The 23,192-nt window shown below is 34.1% G+C and overlaps 1 protein-coding gene and 1 long non-coding RNA gene across 2 annotated transcripts; one reads left to right on the forward strand and one right to left on the reverse strand.

Annotated features, from left to right (window-relative positions):
• Positions 1-18,691: 18,691 nt before the first annotated feature.
• On the reverse strand, positions 18,692-22,944 carry LOC110647388 (glycerophosphodiester phosphodiesterase GDPDL6). Its single transcript, XM_058132076.1, has 10 exons — positions 22,924-22,944; positions 22,723-22,838; positions 22,342-22,638; positions 22,148-22,257; positions 21,571-22,072; positions 21,367-21,408; positions 21,001-21,282; positions 20,774-20,916; positions 20,208-20,688; positions 18,692-20,117 (listed from the first exon to the last, which is right to left on the reverse strand). The coding sequence occupies exons 2-10, from the start codon at positions 22,823-22,825 to the stop codon at positions 19,834-19,836; spliced, it is 2,244 nt and encodes a 747-aa protein (XP_057988059.1). The 5' UTR covers positions 22,826-22,838; positions 22,924-22,944; the 3' UTR covers positions 18,692-19,833.
• Positions 19,922-22,978, forward strand: LOC131171892 (uncharacterized). Its single transcript, XR_009142553.1, has 4 exons — positions 19,922-20,069; positions 20,226-20,676; positions 20,869-22,199; positions 22,422-22,978. It is a non-coding gene; the product is annotated as an uncharacterized LOC131171892 (long non-coding RNA).
• Positions 22,979-23,192: the final 214 nt, after the last annotated feature.

Raw genomic sequence — 23,192 nt, forward strand, 5'->3', positions numbered from 1 at the left:
CATTTTACTACACATGTGCAATTTTGGGGTTTTGGCAATTTATTAGTATTGCTTAAATTTTCTTTGGTGAAATTTTGATTGTGGTGATTTGTTTGGGTAAATTTTTTTTTTTTTTTTTTTTTGCATTTTTCATCTTATTGGAATTTCATCTTCTTGTTCTTCATTGGAAAATTTTGTGTTTTCTTCTTAAATATTTTATTATCTTTTATGGATCCCACATAGTTTAGCTAAAGAGAGATTAACAGAATATTTTAGAAAAGGGTTAAATTGAGTTAAAAACATAAATTAAAGTGTTAATTGAACAAAAATTAAAAGGTAAAGAGTTTTATGGACTCCATTTTTTTTTTCAAGTGGTTAATTGATTATTTAAAAATAGCTAAAAGGGCTTGTTTGAGCTTTTAGCCTTTTTCTTTCTCATATGCTTCACTTCTTGCTATGTGGGATATTGAGGCTTGGTTGGCTACTTAGATTTCTGGTGTTGGCTTGGGATCATTTGCCTTTTGTATAAACACATTGGTAGTTGTGACATGCTTTGTTGTGATTGTGATAAATTAAAGTTATCAACATTGACATGAGATAACCTTTACAAGAATAACAATTGAAATTAGAACTTTATATACAAGATGATGAATAAAAATATTTAAACAATAGAAGGTTGTGTGGAACTCAAACCCTTATGGCTTCTCTAAAAACATGTGCATCAATGATAGTTTCTTGAACACCCTTAGATGCCTTTGGAAAAACTAATTCCTCTTGAACCTAGACTGAGGATGTTCATGTCTTCCATGTTTACCAAGAGCCTAATTTCAATAAAGATTGGTAGGAAAATTTTGCAGCCTCCTATCCAGTTAGTGTGAATTGGCTCAAGTTTTAACTCTCTGGTGTTGATCCTTGGATAATTCGTGATATTTGTGTTGTCTCGCATGGTATCGCAATGCAAAGAATCTAAATTTTGTTCATAGAAAGAGCTTATGTAGCTGATGATGAAGGTCTAAAACACAAATGGGCCTAGTTTGAATTTGGATCGAAATTAGAATAGGCTTAGAATCAATCAAATTTGAATTTGACCACAATTATCTTGAACTAGATTAAAATTTTATTTTTAAACTTTAAAAAAAATAAAAATTTTGCAAAAAAAAATCTGACCATCGAATTGGGTCAAATGAAATTAAACCAAACTAAAACCAACCGGAACTTAAATTAAAATTGAGAAAAACCCTTTATTTCAATTCCAATTTTCAATTCCAATTTTCAAATTCCAACCCTTAAAGATCAAAATCCACAATTAGACAGTGTGCCCTTACTTGGTCTAAAGTCCATTTGACTGAGGATGGAACCAAAGTGAGTTTACATGGACCATTTCAGAATGACCATAATATTCATTCGTTCTCTATCTAAATATGATATAAGTGAAAGGGAAAATGTGGAACAATAACAAAACATTAGTATCATAAATAAAGAATCAGTGTGATCTGAGCGAGCTTGTTTCGTTCAATTCTACTTCCCAAAATTTTCCTCATTAGTTTAAGAATGAGGCTCTACTCTCAAAGCGGGGAAGTTTTGAGGGGTGGTTGATTCCCCTCTCTGATAGTAGCCGGAGCTGGTTTTTCTTATGTCACCAACTACCCCTTGAAACCACAAAAAAGGGAAAAGAAAAAGAGAAAAAATATATACATCCATCTCTCTCTCTCTCTCTCTCTCTCTCTCTCTCTCTCTATATATATATATATATATATATATATATATGGTGAGGTTGTGATGATGTTCTCAGTGACCTAGAATCAGACTTGCAAAGAAATGCCTGTTATTTTGGCAAAGCAACCGGTGAGGGCTAGTGAAAATGTGAAATGGGTTTTTCATTAATTCCTGGTAGCTAATTAGTTGCAGCCATGACGCAATGGTGTTTCTTTCTAGTCCAATACAAGGCAAATTTGAGCTTCCTCCACATCTAGGATTTATATAGCTAACCCAACTAGTTTGGGATTAAGGCAGGCTCAGTTGTTGATGTTGTTGGCTTCTTTTTGTTTAGCGAAAAATATTTTCATGGAAAGGAGCATGGTGAGGTTTCACTCTTAGAGAGCTTCTCTAATGGATTGCAGAGCTAACCCCTCTGTTCATCTATCTATCTATCTTTGTATGTGTGTGCTTCTATTTGGATCTGGATCTTCTCTTGTTTATTGTATTGAGGTTGTGATGATGAGTTTTTTTAGTGAAAAATTAGAAATTTTTAAAGGAAAATAGGTGATCTTTGGCTGGACTACTTTGAGCTTCTCTTTCACAGGTTGTAGCTCTTTGTTGCAGCCATGGATAAGGTGTTAATGTTTGTTTGAGAAAAGGCAAATATGAGCCTCCTCTAAAAAATCCTCTTCTTCTCCATGTTCCTAGATTAATTTCTTTGTCTTGTTTCTATTTGTATATAGCGGATCCCAACCAGTTTGGAATTAACGCCTAGTTGTTGTTGGGTTCTGCATGTTTAGTGGAAAATATTTACTCTTTTTTTCCTTCCTTTTCAAACACTACCTAAATTTTATGGCATAGTCAATAAAAAGAACACATTGTAACCTACAAATGTCCAGGGAATGCTAAGTTTTTTATCAACTTATCCATTGAAAACTGATATTAATAGCCAACTCTTGAATCATTCTCTTAACTAGCAGATTTCTTAAGAAATGGAATAAAATATTATGGCAAGAACAAGAACTCAACAAGGTTGAAGAGTTTTGACTTTCAAGTCATTTTATCCGTGCTTCTTACCACTCATGACTAATATCCTATATAGAGAAAAGTTGCCAGCAGAGAACGACCTAAACTACCTATTGAAGGAGATTTTGGCTTAGTGCTTGGACTAGGGCCGCTACTAGCAACTTTGACTACTGCTGATAGTGGTGGGTCAATAACATCTTCAACTTCCAATGCTGGAGAAGGGGCTACTACTGGTGGTTGAGTACCATCAGGAAGGAAATAAGTTAGATATGGTAGTTGAATAGGCAATAAGGTGAATCAACATTGTTGTTGAGATCTGAACATAAATTTCCTACAATGCCAAATCAAAATCATTATGTTTTAATTTCTACTGAAGGGAATTTCACAGATCAAAATTGCACCAAGTGCTTACAAGACTTACTAAAAAAATCTGTTTGTAGTTGCTGGGTACTCGGTGATGATCCCACTAATGTTGAAGACAACGACAGACTTCTCGAGTGCATCACCTATGTCTTTTTTAAGGAAAAAACTCTTTCATATGTAGTAACATTATGAAATTTGGATAACACTGAAGTGTATTTAAGAGTAGAATGTAATACACGTTAATAGAACTCTAGTCTATTTATCCAGATATAAGGAAAAATAATTATGAAACAACAGTTTTTACCATTAGTATTTAAAAGTCATATTGGTTATGATTAATTGTGTTAATTCATAATGCTAATGGCTCTCTCTCTCTCTCTCTCTCTCTCTCTCTCTCTCTCTCTCTCTCTCTCTCTCTCTATATATATATATATATATTCTCTGAATTAAATGAATTTTCTTTTCTTCTCCCTCTTATTTCTATAATTATATCAATAAGAAAATCTTCATAAATTGCTGATTACAGGTTGTGGTTGGTTTTGTTGTATCCTGGAAGTGATTTGCCATAACTTTGCAGCAATATATAAAAGGGAAAACATCACTTTAAAGAAAGTGTTCTCATGCCTAAAAATTAACAGTAGATTTATTTTTATTCAATGTTTGTCCTAACAATTTTAAAGTGATGTTCGCAATGGAGTCTTGTTTAGAGTCTACAATCAAGATTATGAATTAAGAATTTCTGAAATTAAACAAATTTGATGGCACCAATTTTACCCGCTGAAGAGATAAGATGTTATTCATACTTATTGCTTTGAAGATTTCTTATGTATTGGATCCTTCCTTAACGCTACTTCCTATACCAATATCTAATGATACTAAAGCAACCAAACAAGTAAGAAAAAAATGTGAGGATCATGAATTTCTGTGTAGAGGCCATCTTCTCAATTCTATGATAAATCATTTTTATGACCTATTTGCTTTTATGACATCTTCAAAAGAGATTTAGACTGCGTTGGAGACCAAGTATAATACAAAAAAACAAGGTGCTGATAAATTCCTAATTTCTAATTTTTTTATTTTGTTATAGATGAAAGTTGTTCAATTTTGGATCAAGTGCATGAACTTCAAATCTTGGTTACAAAACTTAAAGATTTGAAAGTAGAAGTTTTTAAACCACTACAAGTTGGTGCTATAATTGCTAAACTTTTTCTTAGTTGGAATGACTATAGAAAAAAGTTGTTACATACTTATGAGAGTTTTACTTTAGACCAACTCATGAAGCATTTGGCCATTGAAGAAGAATCACGTATTCATAAAAAGAAAGTCGATAATAAAGTAAATTATATTGATAGAAATAATAAATCTCAAAAAGGCAATGAAGGAAATTATATTAATGGAAATAAAAAATCTCAAAAAGGCAATAAAGGAAAGAAGAGAGTTTTGAAGTGAGTGACTCAAATAACTTAAATAAATCAAAGAAAGACAAAACTTGCTATAAATGTGGAAAGAAAAGGCACTTTAAATGCAATTGCATGTTTAAAAAAAACCCCAAAAAGGATAATGCAAGTTCTAGCAATGCAAATAATGCAAATATGGTCGAAGAGGTTGCAGAAATTGTTGCTACGGTTTCTAAAATGCATATTGAAATGATCACAGAATTACATATGTCTACTGTTTCTAAATCGAATGATTGGTGGTATGATTCTAGTGCTACTGTTCATATCTATAACAATAAGTCTTATTTTAAAGAAAGTGTTTTCATGCCTCAAAATCAACAGTAGATTTATTTTTATTCAGTGTTTGTCCTAACAGTGTAGTCTCATTGGATTAAGATTTTTAGTGCAAACTGCTTGTAAAAATAGGCATTACTCAAGGTAGTGCTAGCTGCACCTACTATGTCAAAACTCTTCTTTGAAGCTAGGTAAGTAGCATTTTTTAAGCATAAGTTTGTGATGAGGGTAAAAATTTCAAAGAGGTAAAATTGCTGAATAAAGATAAAGGAATAAGAAATGCTTACCTCTATGTTAATTAGAACTCCATATGTTGCCTTGGCTTTGGCGAATTCCAGAAACTTAGCTAGAGTTATAAATTTAACTGTGTTCTTGAATACAGGGTTTCTTGGATATTTGTTACTGTTTGCAAAAGGGCTTCGTAATTGAGCTAGGATATGGGAGATTCACTGTAAGAGGGATTTATAAAAACATTATGCAAATTTATGCAGGGAAAGTGAAAAAACCTTACATTTCAATGTCTTAATTTCACTCCATATGAGATCAAAAGAAAAGATTCCAGCATTCTGTTGAACTTCAGGGATAGTTTTAGATTGGGCTAAGAAGGTAGTCATTGTGATAGTATCTGTTGTAAGATCTACAAAACCCATACAGAATGTTGTCCCATCTTTTGTCATTTGAACTGAGCAATCAATTATGTTAACCCCTCTACTTGCTCCATTGTGAGATATGATCAAAGGTCTACCTACACAAGTGCAGCATTTTTGTGCATGTCAAAACAGTTTTTCTATTGCTAGTTGATTAGCTCTAGTACATTAGAATAACAACTTACCCGCCTTAGCAAAGTTTAGATTATTGAAATGTGCAAAGCATGCTGCATCAAAGGGAACATTATGAGGGTTAGATCTTGGCATATTTTTGGAAAAACTAAATTATCGAGATGAACAATTTGAGTTATTTTTTGACAACCCTTTTGTTTAGATGCACATTGGTGAGAAAATAACAAATGAATATAAAGAATTTATCATATTGTTGTGCAAAATGCCGCAAGTGCATAGACTATTAACAAATAATAAAGTTCATAAATGAGACCCTTACCTTGTTCCTAACTTCCCATATTTATATTTGGCATAAAAATCTTCAATTCAGAGTCCTGAAGTCCTTAGAAGTTCATCCGAGTTGAGCGAATTAGAGTTGGAGTTGATTTAGAGTCTGAGTTGGGGCATTTTACATGTCCCATGTTTCATTACATGGGGTAGGCTGTGTAACTCTCTGGATTTCTTGAAGCTCTCTAAGTTTGGGGTGACAAAATGTTCAATGAGCTAAGGACCTTTACATGGGTCCCTTTACACAGATCATTTATTTGCTCTCCTCAACACTTCTTTTGGCAGACTATTACATGGGCTAGGGCACCCAGTGCACGACCTGTGTAATTCTTAACAGTGCATAATTTATCCCTTTTGACTTTCTAACTTGTTCAAGTGTGTTCTAGGACTTATAATTGCATAAATTCACCTAATAAAATACAAAAATCATGAAATTAAGCTAGAGTTACTAAAAATCCTAAAAAGCAATAACATTAACAAGAAATTATGCAATTGACTAACTAAATCATTTTATATCATTGTGTAGTTGACCTATGTATCATCAAGTGTTTTGCTTGCATAGTAGATAGCATAAACTTTTTAATCTTTTCTTTGCCCAAGTACTGCTCCTACTGCATAGTCACTTGCATCGCATGTAATCTCAAAAGGTAACTCCCAGTCTAAAGGTTCCATTATTGGCACAGTTATGAGAGCTTCTTTTATCTTGTAAAATGAATCAAGGCAGCTTTCATCAAAGTCAAAAGGTACATCTTGATTTAACAAATATGTTTATGGCTTAGCTATTTTGGAAAAGTCTTTAATGAATCTTCTATAACATCGTGCAAGTCCCAAAAAACTTTGCACTCCTTTGACTGATATTGGTGGTGTTATCTTTTCTATAATTTTGATCTTTGCATTGTCTGCTTTGATCCTTTTTTCTGATACTGGGTGACTAAGTGCTATGCCTTTTTTTACCATGAAGTGGCATTTCTCCTAGTTAAGTATTAGGTTTGATTCCTTACATCTTTACAACACTTTAGAAATGTTAGTTAAACACTCGTCAAAAGTAGTGCCATAAACAGAGAAATTATCTATAAATATTTCCATAATATTCTTAATAAAGTCAGAGAAAATAGCCATTATACATCTTTAAAAAGTAGTAGGCGCATTGCATAGACCAAAAGGCATTCTCTTATAGGCAAAAGGGCCATAGGGACAAGTAAAAGTGGTCTTTTCCTAGTCTTCTGGGTGAATTGGGATCTGGAAAAATCCTGAATACCCATCCAAGTAGCAAAAATAGGATGCTTGGCTAGTTTCTCAAGTAATTGGTCAATAAAGGGGAGAGAAAAATGGTCTTTTCGGGTGGCACTATTCAGCTTTCTATAATCAATGCATATTTGCTAATCGGTGACTGTCATAACAGGGATTAACTTATTATTTTTAATTTTTATAATAGTCATCCCACCCTTCTTAGGTACTACATGTATCAGACTAAACCATTTACTATCAAATATAGGGTAGATTACACCTGCATCTAATAGTTTTAGAATTTATTTCTTTATAACTTCTTTCATATTTGGGTTTAGTCTTCTTTGATGTTCTATGGTGGGTCCTTAGGTATTCTATGTATACAAATGGAAGGATAAAGTTATCAATTGTGTACCCAATGATCTTTCTATGGGTTCTTAATTCTCTTAAAAGTTTCTCTTCTTCTAACTCAGGTAGACTAGCATTTATAATCACAGAATAAGTTGAGCTTAAGCTAAGAAATGCATACCTAAGAGTTGAAGGAAGAGGTTTTAGTTCTACCTGTAGTGTAGCCTCTTTCGGTTCTACCATGATGGGAATTTGTTTCAACTCCTCCATTTGAAGTGCTTAAGTCATTGGTAGTGGTGGGCTAGCTTCTAAGGTTTGTGCACAAGCTATAATTTCATTGTTTTCATCTTCTATAGTACTACTATGCATAAGACATGTTTCAAGAGGATCTTCTGGATATCTCTTATTGAACTCCTCTTCTACTAGCTCGTCAATAATATCAACCTTAAGCACTTGTTTGTGTCTAGCTTATATTTTATTGCTTGAAATAAGTTGAATTCCACTTCTTCCTCCCCCACTTTGAGAGTTAACCACCTATTTTTAACATCAATGATCGCTTCTATAGTTGCTAAGAAAGCTCTTCCTAAGATTATGGGAATCTGAACATCCTATTCCATTTTTAAAACAACAAAGTCGAGTGGTATAAAGAATTTGCCAACTTTTATGGGGATTTTCTCTAGGATGCCTATTAGATATTTGACAGATCTGTCTGCTAATTGTAATGAGATTATAGTCAGTTTTAGCTCTCTAACATTCAGCTTCTAACAGATAGATAAAGACATCAAACTTACACTTGCTCCCAAGTCACAAAGAGCTTTATTGATATTCATTTTGCCAATTAGATAAGGTATGGAAAAGCTTTTAGGATCCTTGAGCTTTGAAGGTAGCTTGTTTCATAATATGGCACTACATTCCTCTGTGAGATCTACTATCTCATAGTCATCCAGCTTCCTTTTGTTTGATAAGATCTCTTTTAAAAACTTTGCATAGGATGGCATTCGAGATAGAGCTTCAGTGAATTGAATGTTCATGTAAAGTTTTTGCAAAACTTCCAAAAATTTTTCAAATTGCTTGTCCAATTTAACTTTCTAAAACCTTTAAGGAAAAAGTAACAGTGATTGATAAGGCTTCGGTAGCTTCTTCTTCTTTTCCTCTTTCCCTTCCTTATTTTTATCAACCTCTTTGTGTTCACCCTTTTATTGGTTTTTAGATTCACCAAAAGTTTTTTTTTCTTATATCATGCTTTCCTTCTGGTTGTTGGTCCTCTAAAGTTCTACCACTCCTCAAGGTAACTGCCTTATATTATACCTTTGGGTTCATCTCTAGTTGACTAGGCATTTTCCAATGGCTTTGCTTAAAGAACTGGCTTGCTGAGCATTTTAGTTCTCAAGCATTTTGTTGTGAGTAGCCAATTGGTCCATTATGGAAGTGAGTTATTTGATCATTTCATTCTGCTGCTATTGAGCTACTAAGAACTTTTCCATCATGGATTCCATAGTCATCATAGGTTTAGGCTATTAAGTTTGAGAGGGCGGTGGTGGTGGTGGTTGAGCTACTTTCTAACCTCTGTTTTGAAAGCCTAGTGATGTCAGTCTGTATCCTTGCTATTTTTTTATTGGTTGACTATGTTGGTTTTGCGAATTCAACCATGAGAAATTTGGGTGGTTCCTCCATCTAGGGTTATAAGTATTGGAATAAGGGTTGTTGGTTGTCCTCTGGTTAAAGTTCCCACTACTATTAATATAGTTCATCCATTTTATGGATGGCTTACTGAAATTGTTGCATTTTGAGCTTAGGTGTCCTCCTCCATAGTGGTCACAGACATTGCTTGTCCTGATTGCATGGCTTGCATTCTGTTAAGCCTCTTTGAAAGTTGAACAAATTGAGCATTGATCATGCTGAGAGCATCCAGTTCTAGAATTCTAGCTATTCTCCCCATGTCTCCTCTTTCGTTTAACCATTCAAAGTTGTAATATGTAAATCTCTCTAGAATTTCAAGAGCTTCAGTGGTCGTTTTCTCCATTAGATCTCCACCAACTACTAAATCTACTGTGCTTCTTATGGATGCTAGTAAACCATTGTAGTAGTTTTGAATTAGGAGCCAGTCCTCAATGCGATGGTGTGGGCATTCCCTCTGTAGATCCGTATAGCTTTCCCATACATTGTAAAGTGATTCATTGTCTTTTTGCTTGAAGGTATTCAGCTTTGTTCTCAATTTAGTAGTCTTTACAGGTGAGAAGTATCTTGCTAAAAAGATCTATGAAAGATCAAGCCAGTTAGTGAATGATACCGTAGGTTGAGAAAGTAACCACTTTCTTGCTTTGTCTCTAAGAGAGAATGAGAATGCTCTGAGTCTAATAGTATCCTCAGAAACACCATTCATCTTAAATGTGTTGCATAAAGCAAGAAAGCATTGGAGTTGATAATGTGGATCTTCTGTAGGTGACCCTTCAAATTGAGTCTGTTGAATCATCTAGAGCCATGCTAGTTTAAGTTCAAAATTACTAGCCTCATTTGTAGGCCTAGTGACACTCAGTTGGAATCTTTGGATAGTTAGGGCTCAATAGTCCCCTAAGGGTTTTGGCCTGTTATTTGCTGCCATAGTTGAAGTTTCAGCTTCCTATTGCTTCTTTCCCCTCTTCATGGCTCTTAGAGTTCTATTTTTTTTAAGATCCAATTCAAGTATATCTTCTTCCTATTTAGTTCTGGTCATAAACTAAACAGGAGTCTGAAAAAGAAATAAAAAGAAACAAAATAAAATATCAAATAAAAACTAAATAAAACAAAATGTTCAGATTAACTATATTGCCTATCGCTTAATATCAACATAATTGCCCGGCAGTGGCCCAAAAAAAAAAACTTATTGTGCAAAATCTCGCAAGTGCACAGATCGTTAGCAAGAAATAAAGTGATAAGTAGAGCATCATTCCTATGAGGAATTTGTGATTACCAGACTAAATAGCAGATTTTAACTATCTAAACTACCGAATCAATGACGATGAGAATTAGAACTAAAATTAACTAAAGCTAATGAGAATAACGAAAGTAGAGCAATAAACTAAACTTAAGAAAATAATTAATGAAAATAACTCCAGAATTAGGGGTTCACACATTAACCTATTATAAATCTAATCTCATTCATTCAATAAATTGGAATATTGTCACTTTGAAGGAAATTAATTGAAGAAAATTAATTCTAAGTTATCTTAAGTCCTCTCTCAAAACATTCAAGGTGTATCTTAATTAACTTGAATCCTACTTTCGTAGCGATCAATCTTAATTAAGATTCTTTAAGCTCTTTTATTAACCATGCACTCCACATAGAATTTCAGTCTATCTCTATATCAAAAACCCTAAGTTCAATATCTTGAATTTTTAATATTAATCTTTACCTTTCAGTCCTTTAATTAATATGTAGAATCACAACTAAGTGGAGCTCTATACATAGCATGCATTAAGAACATAAGAAATTGAATCAAAAACAAGATTCCAAATATATTAGATAAATTCTATGCAAATGCATAACAAAATTAAAAGTGCTACATCTCTAATCCTAGAACTAGGAGAATTACTCGCTCATGGTAAGTTCAACAATCAACATGAAATTAAAATAACAATAACAAAACATCTGAAGAAATAAAATAAAGAAACTCAAGTAGAAGACTCTGCAGCTTTGAACTTTTAGAATTTTGGCTATAAATCCCTACTTTGAATCTTATGTAAATCTCTCTAAATTATTGACAAACTAGGTTAGAATGTAAAGAATGTGATCCCTGGCTTGTTTTTAACTTCCCGTATTTATATCTGGCACAATTCATAGTCCTGGAGGCTTTAAAAGTCTATTTGAGTGGAGCAAATTAGAGTTAGAGCTAATTTGGAGTCGGAGCCGGGGCATTTTACACGACCGATGATTCATTACATAGGGCAGGCCATGTAACTCTCTAGAATTCTTAAAGCTCTCTAAGTTTGGGGTGACAAAAGGTTACGCGAGTCCCTTTACACGGCCTGTGTACTTGCTCTCCTCAACACTTCTCCTGACAGACTATTACACGAGCTAGGCCACCTAATGCACGACCTGTGTAATTCTCCACAGTGCATATCTGTCCCTTTTGACTTTCCAACTTGTTCAAGTGTGTTCTAAGCCTTGGAATTGCATAAATTCACCTGATAAAATACATAAATCATAGAATTAAGCCAGAGTAACTAAAAATCCTAAAAAGTAATGAAATTAACAAGAAATCATGTAATTAACTAACTAAATGTTTATGAAATGTAGTAAAATATACCTTAAAATACCTTAAAATTTGGGCCTTTGACCTTTTTTCTCTCATATGCTTCACTTCTTGCTATATTGGATATTGTGGCTTGGTTGGCCAGTTCGATTTGTTGTGTTGCCTTGGGATTATTTGACCTTTGTATAGACATCGTGGTTGTAACATGCTTTGTTGTTGTGATTGTGATAAATTAAAGTTATCAGAATTGACATGAGATCACATTTACATTACAAGATTGACAATTGAAATTAGAACATTATATATGAGGTGAAGAATACAAATATTTAAACTATAAAAGGTTGTGCTGAACTCATACCTCGTACCCTTGTGGCTTCCTGAAAAACATATGCATCAATGACAGTTTTTTGAGTACCCTTGAATGCCCTTAGAAAACTAATTCTTCATGAACCTAGACTAGGATATTCGTGTTTTCCATATCTGTCGAGATGCTAATTTCAGTACAAATTGGCAAGCAAATTTTGCAAACTTATCTAGTTACTGTAAATTAGCTCAAATTTCAGCCCTATGATATTGATCCTTGATTAATTCATGATATTTGTGCTGCCTGATAGACTTTGTGATGCTTAGATTTTTTAAGATCTATTTCTTTTTATATTTTACAAAATAAAAAATTAAAAAAGAAAACAAAATAAGGTATACAACCTCAAAATAATATGGTATATAACCTCAAGCTTATTAAATGCTAAACCTTAAAATCCTTAATAATAATATATATATATATATATATATATAAAGACATGGTAAAATCGCTATGCAAAGAAACATCTGAATTTTGTTTGAGCAAAAAGCTTATATAGTTGATGGTGGATGTTTAAAATAGAAATGGGCCTAGTTCGAATTTGATCAAAATTAATTTAGAATAGACTCACAATCAATTTGAATTTGACTAAAATTGTCTTGAATCAAATTAAAATTGAATTTTTTACTTTAAAAAAATAAAAAATAAAAAAAATAATTGCCCAATTTGATCAATAAGATCTAATAAAATAAATCAAATTTAACCAAACTAAAGTTAATCTTAAACTAAATTAAAATTAGTCTAGAATCGAGAAAACCCTTTCAATTCAATTCCAAATTCCAGCCCTTAAGATCGAAATCGACAATTCGATTTTAGTTATGGTTGGAAACTAGACCGTGCCCTTACTTAGTCTAAAGTCCATTTGATCGAGGATGGGGCCAAATCACCAAGATAGTTTATATGGATCATTTTCAGAATGACCATAATACCCCTTCATTCTCTATCTAAACATAATAAGAGTGAAAAGGATAAACATGAAACAATACCAAAACAGTAGCATCACAAATAGATAATTAATGTGGTTTGAGTGAGTAGATTGGCTGGTGAACCGACCCTCAAATTAATTTGAGTTTATAATTGAATCAGATAAAAAAGTGACCCGATATGACCTAATTGATTTGGTGGTTAAATCAGTGTAACCTCATTGATCTGGCCGATTCAATTATTCAATAGAATTTTTTTTTAGTTGTTGGTATAGAAGATTAAACTCAAAACCTTATAAAAAAATTTTAAAATCAAAATTAATTAAGCTAGTTTGATAGTTGTGTTTTTTATTTTAATATATTTATTTTTTTAATAAATACTTAATATTTTATAAATATTAAAAATAAAATTATATATTTATAAAAAAAATTATGCATTATATTACTTAAATGTTTTTTATATAATTTAAAAATAATATTAAAATTTATTAAATATAACATAATAAATATTAAAGTTTTATTTCAAGTAATTAAAATTTAATTATTTTATTCATTTATATTAATAAGAGCTATATTAATTAATTTATATATATTTAATTATTTTTTAATATCTCATTGGATATAGATAAATTTTAACAACTGTTCCTAAACTTATATAGTTGTAACACTACAGTCCTTTAACTTTAAAATGTAACATAAAACACCCTAAACTTTCAAATTTTACACAGTAAAATCCATCTGACTTTCAATTACTGATTTTTCAGTTAGAAACTAATGTAAATAACTCTCGCATGACACTTAATCAACATTTTTCTCTCATCTCTTATGCAAAGTGTAAAATTATTCTCTTTACGCATGAAAAATTATTCTGTCCATAAAGAGAAAAATTATTCAATTTACACATGGCTTGAGGGAGAAAAGAGAAATACCGACTAAGCTTCATACTGGAACTGTCCAGATCAGCGTCTAACTAAAAAACTGGTAATTTGATGTTAAAGTGATTTTACTGTACAAATTTAAAAGTTGATGGAGTTTTATGTTACATTTTTAAGTTGAGTAACTGTAATGTTACAACTAGATAAGTTCAGAGGCAGTTGTCAAAATTTATCATTTTGGATATTATCCACTGATCACTAGCTTATTTATCGAATAAATTTTGACAACTGTCCCTGAACTTATCTAATTATAACATTACAGTTCCTCAACTTAAAAATGTAACATAAAATCCTATTAACTTTCAAATTTTACATAGTAATATCCCTCTAACTTTCGATTATCAATTTTTCAGTTAGACGCTAACTTGTATAGTTTCAGTACAGAACTTAGTTAGTAATTCTCTTTTTTCTATCAAGCCATATTGAATTATTTTTCTTTCTATAAATAAAATAATTTTTCATACATAAAAAAAAATAATTTTTTATTTTATATAATAAAAAAAAAATATTAACTAAGCACGATGAGCAGCAGTGGTGATAAATTTTAATAACTATTTTTAAACTTATACCGTTATAAAACTCGTGGGTTTATTAACGCTGATTTTAAGAGTTTTACAAAATTTTTCTCGTTAGTTTAAGAATGAGGCTCTGCTCTTAGGGCGGGGAGGGTTTCCTTGATTCCCCTCTCTGACGGTAGCGGAGCCAGTGATTTCACTTTCTTACTCACAACTGCCCTACAATGATAAGAGGAAAGAAAAGAAACAAAAAATCTATACATCTCTCTGTGTCTATATATATATATATATATATGAATGCTGCAAGGTTGTGATGATGTTCTCGGTGATCCAGAATCAGACTTGTAAGGAAATGCCTGTTATCTTGGCTGGGCAACCGTTGGGAGCTAGTGAATTGGGTTTTTCCTCAATTCCTGGCAGCTTATTAGTTGCAGCCATGATGCAATAGTGTTTCTTTCTTGTCCGATACAAGGCAAATCTGAGCCTCCTTCACATCTAGGATTAATTTCTCTGTTTGGGTTCTGTTTGTATATTGCCGATCCCAACTATTCTGGGATTAAGGCTTAGTTGCTGTTGTTGTTGGGTTCTGTTTGTTTAGCGGAAAATTTTTCCTGGAAAGGAGAATAGGATGAGGTTTTGCTCTCAGAGAGCTTCTCTGATCATTGCAGAGCTAACCCTCTCTTCATTAATAATAACAATAACAATAACAATAATAATAATAATAATAATAATAATAATAATAATCATCTCTTGTATGTGTATTGAGGCTGTGATGATGCGTTTTTGGAGTGAAAAATCAGACATTCTAAAGGGAAATCGTCGATCTTTGGCTGGGCAACTTTGAGCTTCTCTTTCACAGGTTGTAGCTCTTTTTGCAGCCATGGATGAGGTGTTCCCGTTTGTCTGAGGAAAGGCGAATCTGAGCCTCCTCTAGAAGATCTCTCTCTTTTTCCTTTTTTTTTTTTTTTTTTTGAAAATGATTTCTTTGTCTATAAATAGAACTCATTATAACCTACAAATGTCCAGCTAATGCTGAGTTTTTTTATCTAATTATCCATTGAAAACTGATATCAATAGCCCACTCTTAAATCATTCTCTTAACTAGTTTACTTACTGCAGATTTCTCAAGAAATGGAATAAGATATTATGGCAAGAACATGAACTCAAAAAGGTTGAAGAGTTGTGAGTTTCAAGTCATTTTATTCTTGCTTCTTAATACTGTTGACTAATATCCCATACAGATTGAACCCAACAGCCAAGTTGCCAGCAGAGAACGACGCAAACCAGCTATTGAAGGAGATTTTGGATTAGTGCTCGGACCAGGGCTGCTACTAGCGACTTTGGCTACTGCTGGTAGTGGTGGGTCAACAGCATCTTTAACGTCGAGGGATGGAGAAGGGGCGACTACTGGTGGTTGAGTACCATCAGGAAGGAACTGAGTTAGATATCGTAGTTGAATAGGTAATAATGCGAATTCAACATTGTAGTTGAGATCTGAACATAAATTTCCTGCAATGCCAAATCAAATCATTGTGTTAATTTCTACTGAAGGGAATTTGGCACATCAAATATCACACTAAGAGCTTGCAATACTTACTGAAAAATCAGTTTGCTGGGTACTCGGTGATGATCCCACTAGCGTTGAAGGCAGCAAAAGTAGCAATTTCTAAAGTGGGATCAGAGACGAAATCAAATGCAAGACTAAAAAATCCATTCCTTATGACGGAGACGTATACGGTTTGTTGACTTTTTGCAGTTCGGCTACAACTTAGGTTGCAGCTTTAGCAAGGCCTTGGTGTACTGGAACGATGGATTGTCTTGGGACATCAACTCCATTAGCGAACTTCTTGATTTCATCTAACGACTTAGGGGGTGCATCACCTATGTCTTTTTTAAGGGAAAGCACTCTTTCGTATGCAGTAACATTCTGAAATTTGGACATTGAAGTGTCGTCTGATTAGATTAGGACTTTTTGTGCGGATTGCTCGTCAAAAGAGGCATTGCTAAAGGCAGTGCTAACTGCACCTACTATGTCAAGACCATTCTTTGAAGCTAGGTAAGCAGCATTCTGTAAGCATAAGTTTGTAATGAGAGTAAACATTTCAGACGGAGGTAAAATTGCTGTATAAAGATAAAGGAACAAGAAATGCTTGCCTCTATGTTGATTAGAACTCCAGATGCTGCCTTGGCTTTGGCGAATTCCAGAAACTCAGCCAGAGTTGCAAATTTACCTGTGTTCTTGTATACAGGGTTTCTTGGATACTTGTCACCGTTTGCAAAAGGGCTTCCCAATTGAGCTGGGATAAGGGACATTCACTGTAAAAGGGATTTCCAGAAACATTATGCAAATGTATGCAAGGGAAGCAGTGAAGAAGCTTTGCGTTTCAATGTCTGGATTTCACTTCATGTGAGATCAAAAGAAAAAAATCCCAGCATTCTGTTGAATTTCAGGATAGTGGCAGATCGGGATGAGAAGGTAGTCATTGCGGTAGTATCTGTTGTAAGATCTGTAGAACCCATACAGAATGCCGTCCCATCCTTTGTCATTTGAACTGAGCAATCTATTATGTCAGCCCCAACATTTAATGCTTGTTGATAAGCAAGATCTGTGCTGTTAGAATAAACTCCACTTGCTCCATTGTGAGATATGATCAAAGGTCTACCTGCACAGGGACAGCATTTTTTGCATGTCAAAACAGTTTTTCTACTGCTAGTCGATTGGCTCCAGTACATTAGAATAGCAACTTACCTGCCTTAGTAAAGTTTAGATTACTGAAATGTGCAAAGCATGCTGCATCAGAGGGAATGTTACGAGGGTTATATCAGAAGTTGGCATAATTCGGCAAAACTAAATTATTCGGATGAACAATTTGTGTTGTTTTTTCAAAACCCTTTTGTTTAGATGCATATTGGTGAGAAAATGAAAGATGAATATAGAGAATTGATCATATTACTAAGAGCTGATGATGCTGTGGGAGGAAACTCTTAAACCACCCCATCAACAGACAACTGTGGATTATTCATAAATTGCAAGTACTCAGATATAGGGTCATAAGTATAATTATAGACTGTAGCCAAGTCATTTGCAAAGCTAGTAGCATGTATTTAAGACCCAGTTTATGAGCATCAAGGACGAATTGTGGAGCTCTCCAAATAGTTGTCTTGGGATCATTTGTCCTTTGTATAAACATATTGTGGGCTGACTAACTGTAACATACATTGTGATAAAGTTATCAACATTAACATAAGATCACATTTACATTCCAAGAATGACAATTGAAGTTAGAACATTATACATGAGATGAAGAATACAAATATTTAAACTATAGAAGCTTGTGTTGAACTCATGCCCTTATGGCTTCCTTAAAAACATATGCATTAATGACAATTTCTTGAGAATCCTTAGATACTCTTATAAAATTAATTCTTTTTGAACCTAGATTAGGATATTTGCGTCTTTCATATCAATTGAGACGCTAATTTAACACAGATTGGCAAACAAATTTTGCAAACTCCTATCCAGTTGGTGTAAATCTGCTCAAGTTTCAACCCTCTAGTATTGATTCTTGGTTAATTCATGATATTTGTGTAAATCTGCTCAAGTTTCAACCCTCCAGTATTGATTCTTGGTTAATTCATGATATTTGTGTTATCTTATCTATCAATTAAAAAAAAAAAAAAGACATAAGGTAATGAATCGCTATGTAAAGCAACATTTTAATTTCTTTCGAGCAAAAAGCTTATATAGTTGATGGTGCATGTTTAAAATAGATATGAGTTTAGTTCCATTGGATTGAAATTAAATAAGAATAGGCTCATAATCAATCAAACTTGAATTTGACTAAAATTGTCTTAATCAGATAAAAAATTAAATTTTTAACTTAAAAAAATTAAAAAAAATAATTATCCAATTTATCAAATCAGACCAAATTAAATAAATCAAAATAAATTAAACCAAAATTAATCTGAAACTAAATTAAAATTGAGTCTAAATGGGATAACCCCTTCAATTCATTTCCAAATTCTAACACTTACGATCAAAATCGAGAATCCGATTTTAGTTATGTTTCGAAACGGCACCGTGTCCTTGCTTAGTCTAAAGTCCATTTGACCGAGGGTAGGACCAAATGACCATACTACCCCCATGTTCTATATCTAAACACAGTGCAAGCAAAAGGGTAAACATGGAATAATGCCAAAACATTGGCATCACATGTAGATAATCAGTGTGCTTTAAGCGACTAGGTATTTTCACAAAATTTTCCTCATTAGTTTAAGAATGAGGTTCTGCTCTCAGGGCGGCGGAGGGTTTGCAGGGTAGTTGATTCTCCTCTCTGATGGTAGCGGAGCCGGTGATTTCACGTTCTAGCTCACCAACTGCCCTACAAAGAAAAGGAAAAGAAAAAAAAAAAAAAAATCTATACATCTATCTCTCTCTCTCTCTCTCTCTCTCTCTCTATATATATATATATATCACTGCTGCGAGGCTGTGATGATGTTCTCATTGACCCAGAATCAGACTTGTAGAGAAATGTTTGTTATCTTGGCTGGGCGACATTTGGGGGCTAGTGAATTGGAGTTTTCCTCAATTCCTAGCTGGTCATTAGTTGCAGCCATGATGCAATAGTGTTTCTTTCTTGTCCAAAACAAGGCAAATCTGAGCCTCCTCCACATCTAGGATTAATTTCTCTGTTTGGATTCTGTTTGTATGTGGCTGATCCAAAGTATTTTGGGATTGAGGCTTAGTTGCTGTTGTTGTTGGGTTCTGTTTGTTTAGGGGAAAATATTTTCCTGGAAAGGAGAATAGGATGAGGTTTTGCTCTCAGAGAGCTTCTCTGATCTACTGCAGAGCTAACCCTCTCTTCATTGATAATAATAATAATAATAATAATAATAATCTTCTCTTGTTTGTTGTATTGAGGCATTGATGATACGTTTTTGGAGTGAAAAATCAGACATTTTTAAGGAAAATAGTCGATCTTTGGCTGGGCAACTTTGAGCTTCTCCACAGGTTGTAGCTCTTTTTTGCAGCCATGGATGATTTGTTTCCGTCTGTCTGAGAAAAGGCGAATCTGAGCCTGCTCTAGAAGATCTCTCTTTTTTTCCATGTTGCTGGATTTCTTTTCCAAGTGTTCTTATATATATAATTTCTTTGTCTATGAACCGAACACATTATAACCTACAGGAATCCAGCTAATGCTGAGTTTTTGATTTAATTATCCGTTGAAAACTGATATCAATAGCCCACTCTTAAATCATTCTCTTAACTAATTTACTTGCTACTGATTTCTCAAGAAATGGAATAAGATATTATGGCAACAACATGAACTCAACAGGTTGAAGAGTTTTAAGTTTCAGGTCATTTTTTCCATGCTGCTTACTACTGCTGACTAATATAACATAAAGATTAAACCCAACAGACAAGTAGCCAGCAGAGAACGACCCAAACCAGCTATTGAAGGAGATTTTGGCTTAGTGCTTGGACCAGGGCTGCTACTAGCGACTTTGGCTACCGCTGGTAGTGGTGGGTCAACAACATCTTCAACGTCGAGGGCTGGAGAAGGGGCAGCTACTGGTGGTTGAGTACCATCAGGAAGGAACTGAGTTAGATATGGTAGTTGAATAGGTAATAAGGCGAATTCAACATTGTAGTTGAGATCTGAGCATAAATTTCCTGCAATGCCAAATCAAATCATTATGTGTTAATTTCTACTGAACGGAATTTGGCACATCAGATATTACACTAAGATCTTGCAATACTTACTGAAAAATCTGTTTGCAGTTGCTGGATACTCCGTGATGATCCCACTAACGTTGAAGGGAGCAAAAGTAGCAATTTCTAAAGTTGGATCAGAGAGGAAATCAAATGCAAGACTAAAAAATTCATTCCTCATGACAGAGACGTATACGGTTAGATTGGCTTTTTGCAGTTCGGCTACAACTTGGGTAGCAGCTTTAGCAAGGCCTTGGTGTACTGGAACGATGGATTGTCTTGGAACATTAACTGCATTAGCGAACTTCTTGATTTCATCTACAGACTTCGCCGGTGCATCACCTATGTCTTTTTTAAGGGAAAACACTCTTTCATATGCAGTAACATTCTGAAATTTGGACAACACTGAAGTGTCGTCTGATTGGATTAAGACTATTTGTGCGGACTGCTTATCAAAAGAGGCATTGCTCAAGGCAACGCTAACTGCACCTACTATGTCAAGACCCTTCTTTGAAGCTAGGTAAGCAGCATTCTGTAAGCATAAGTTTGTAATGAGGTAAACATTTCAAACGGAGTTAAAATTGCTGAATAAAGATAAACGAACAAGAAATGCTTACCTCTATGTTGATTAGAACTCCAGATGCTGCCTTGGCTTTGGCGAATTCCAGAAACTCAGCCAGAGTTACAAATTTACCTGTGTTCTTGTATGCAGGGTTTCTTGGATACTTGTCACCGTTTGCAAAAGGGCTTCCCAATTGAGCTGGGATAAGGGAGATGCACTGTAAGAGGGATTTCCAGAAACATTAAGCAAATGCATGCAGGGAAAGCAGTGAAGAAGCCTTACGTTTCAATGTCTGAATTTCACTCCATGTGAGATCAAAAGAAAAGATTCCGGCATTCGGTTGAATTTCAGGGATAGTGGCAGATCGGGCTGAGAAGGTAGTTGTTGCGGTAGTGTCTGTTGTAAGATCTGCAGAACCCATACAGAATGCCGTCCCATCTTTTGTCATTTGAGCTGAGCAATCTATTATGTCAGCCCCATCATTTAATGCTTGTTGATAAGCAAGATCTGTGCTGTTAGAATAAACTCCACTTGCTCCATTGTGAGATATGATCAAAGGTCTACCTGCACAGGAACAGCATTTTTGTGCATGGCAAAACAGTTTTTCTACCGCTAGATTAGCTCCAGTACGTTAGAATAGGAACTTACCCGCCTTAGTAAAGTTTAGATTACTGAAATGTGCAAAGCATGCTGCACCAGAGGGAACCTTACGAGGGTTAGATCAGAAGTTGGCATAGTTCGGCAAAACTAAATTATCCAGATGAACAATTTGAGTTGTTTTTCACAACCCCTTTGTTTAGATACATATTGGTGAGAAAATGACAGATGAATATAGAGAATTGATCATATTACCAAGAGCTGATGATGCTGTGGGAGGAAAATCTGAAACCACCCCATCAACAGAAAACTGCGGATTATTGATAAATTGCAAGTACTCAGATATAGGGTCATAAGTATAATTATAGACTGTAGCCAAGTCATTTGCAAAGCCAGTAGCATGTACTTCAAGACCCAGTTTATGAGCATCAAGGACAAGAGTTGTGGAGCTCTCCAAATAGTTGTCTTTGTTTACAGGCCATATGTAATTTTTTGGGACAGCAATCCCAGATGCGAATGTCTTGACTGTGGCAAGATCTTCCAATATTGAACCATATGTTTTGCTGGTCGAGGGTTCAATTGCATCTTTTTCAAGGAAAACGAAAATGAGTTTAGTCTTGGGGTTGGTCGCTTTTCCTTTCATTGCCTTCAAGAAACCAATCTCAGGAGATGAGATATAATTGACAAGCCGAAAAATTCTTTCCTTTTGAATATATGATGCCACATTTAGTTTGTGTTCATTGTAGAACATATAATTCTGCAGTTAAACAAAATCTTAATTCTTCTATATTCCTTGGAAATTCTTGAAATTGAAAAGTGATGCTGCAAGTACCTGAACATTCAACCAATATGATTGGATTTGAGCTCGGAAAATATCATCAACGGTAAGTATGGGAAATTTATTGTCAAACAATTTTGGCCGATTTGATATACTTTGCTTCACTGTATATTCATAAACATAACATATGTTTTAAAGAAGAGACAGTACAAGAAAAGGAAAACTGAAATGAGACTTGTGAGACTTACCTGTTACATTGGCACTTAGCTGGGCCATTGTAAAATCCACAGAAAACCACCCCTTAACATCCTTGCCATTTATTTTGTAGGTTTTGGCTTGATCTGGGTAGATCATGTCTATATTTGTTGAAGCTTCAAGGGTGATGTTTTCCTGGCATAATCCAAGGCCATCTTTTGTTAGTTGTAAATTGCAGAGCATAACCATCTCTCTTAAGCTTGAATCCCTTCCAATATTAAGTGCTAAGCTAGAGGATTCTGGGAAAACCCCTGAAAGCCCACCTCTAGCAATTACAGCAGGCGGCTGACCTGCATATAAATGCATTTACAGAATCAAAATTTACAGATCATATACCAAGTTTCAAAATTTAGAAGGCTATAAAATCCTGCTACCATTTAGAGTTAGCCATTTCTTGTTAACTGCTGGAACTTCTTTTGATTCTGAAGAATGGATCAACAAGGAAATGAGAAGCAAACACCTGATCATTCTCTTCATTTCCTGTTACACACTGCCACACAATGATTAATAGAATGAACAAAGCAAGATCCTTCATTCTTTTTCTTTATTTTTCCATTAAGATGAAAACAACTTACAAATGAATCTTTCAAGGATTAGGAATGGAAATGAAACATTCCCTGTTGAGTTTCAGTACTGAATTGAAACCCCCTCGAGTGAATGAAATGCAAAAGAAAAGGGAGAGATGAGGAATGTGCCTTTGATTTCTCCCACACGTTTCTCGCATTAATAGCTCGAACAGAAATTACTGTTAGAAAGCATGTAAGATAATGTAACTCATGAACTGTTTTGGTTTAGTGTTTAATTTATGGTCTTTAGTTTCTATTTTTGATTCCTTGATTTTAGT

This window comes from Hevea brasiliensis, chromosome 13 (genome assembly GCF_030052815.1).
Source record: "Hevea brasiliensis isolate MT/VB/25A 57/8 chromosome 13, ASM3005281v1, whole genome shotgun sequence".
NCBI classification, from domain to species: Eukaryota; Viridiplantae; Streptophyta; class Magnoliopsida; order Malpighiales; family Euphorbiaceae; genus Hevea; species Hevea brasiliensis.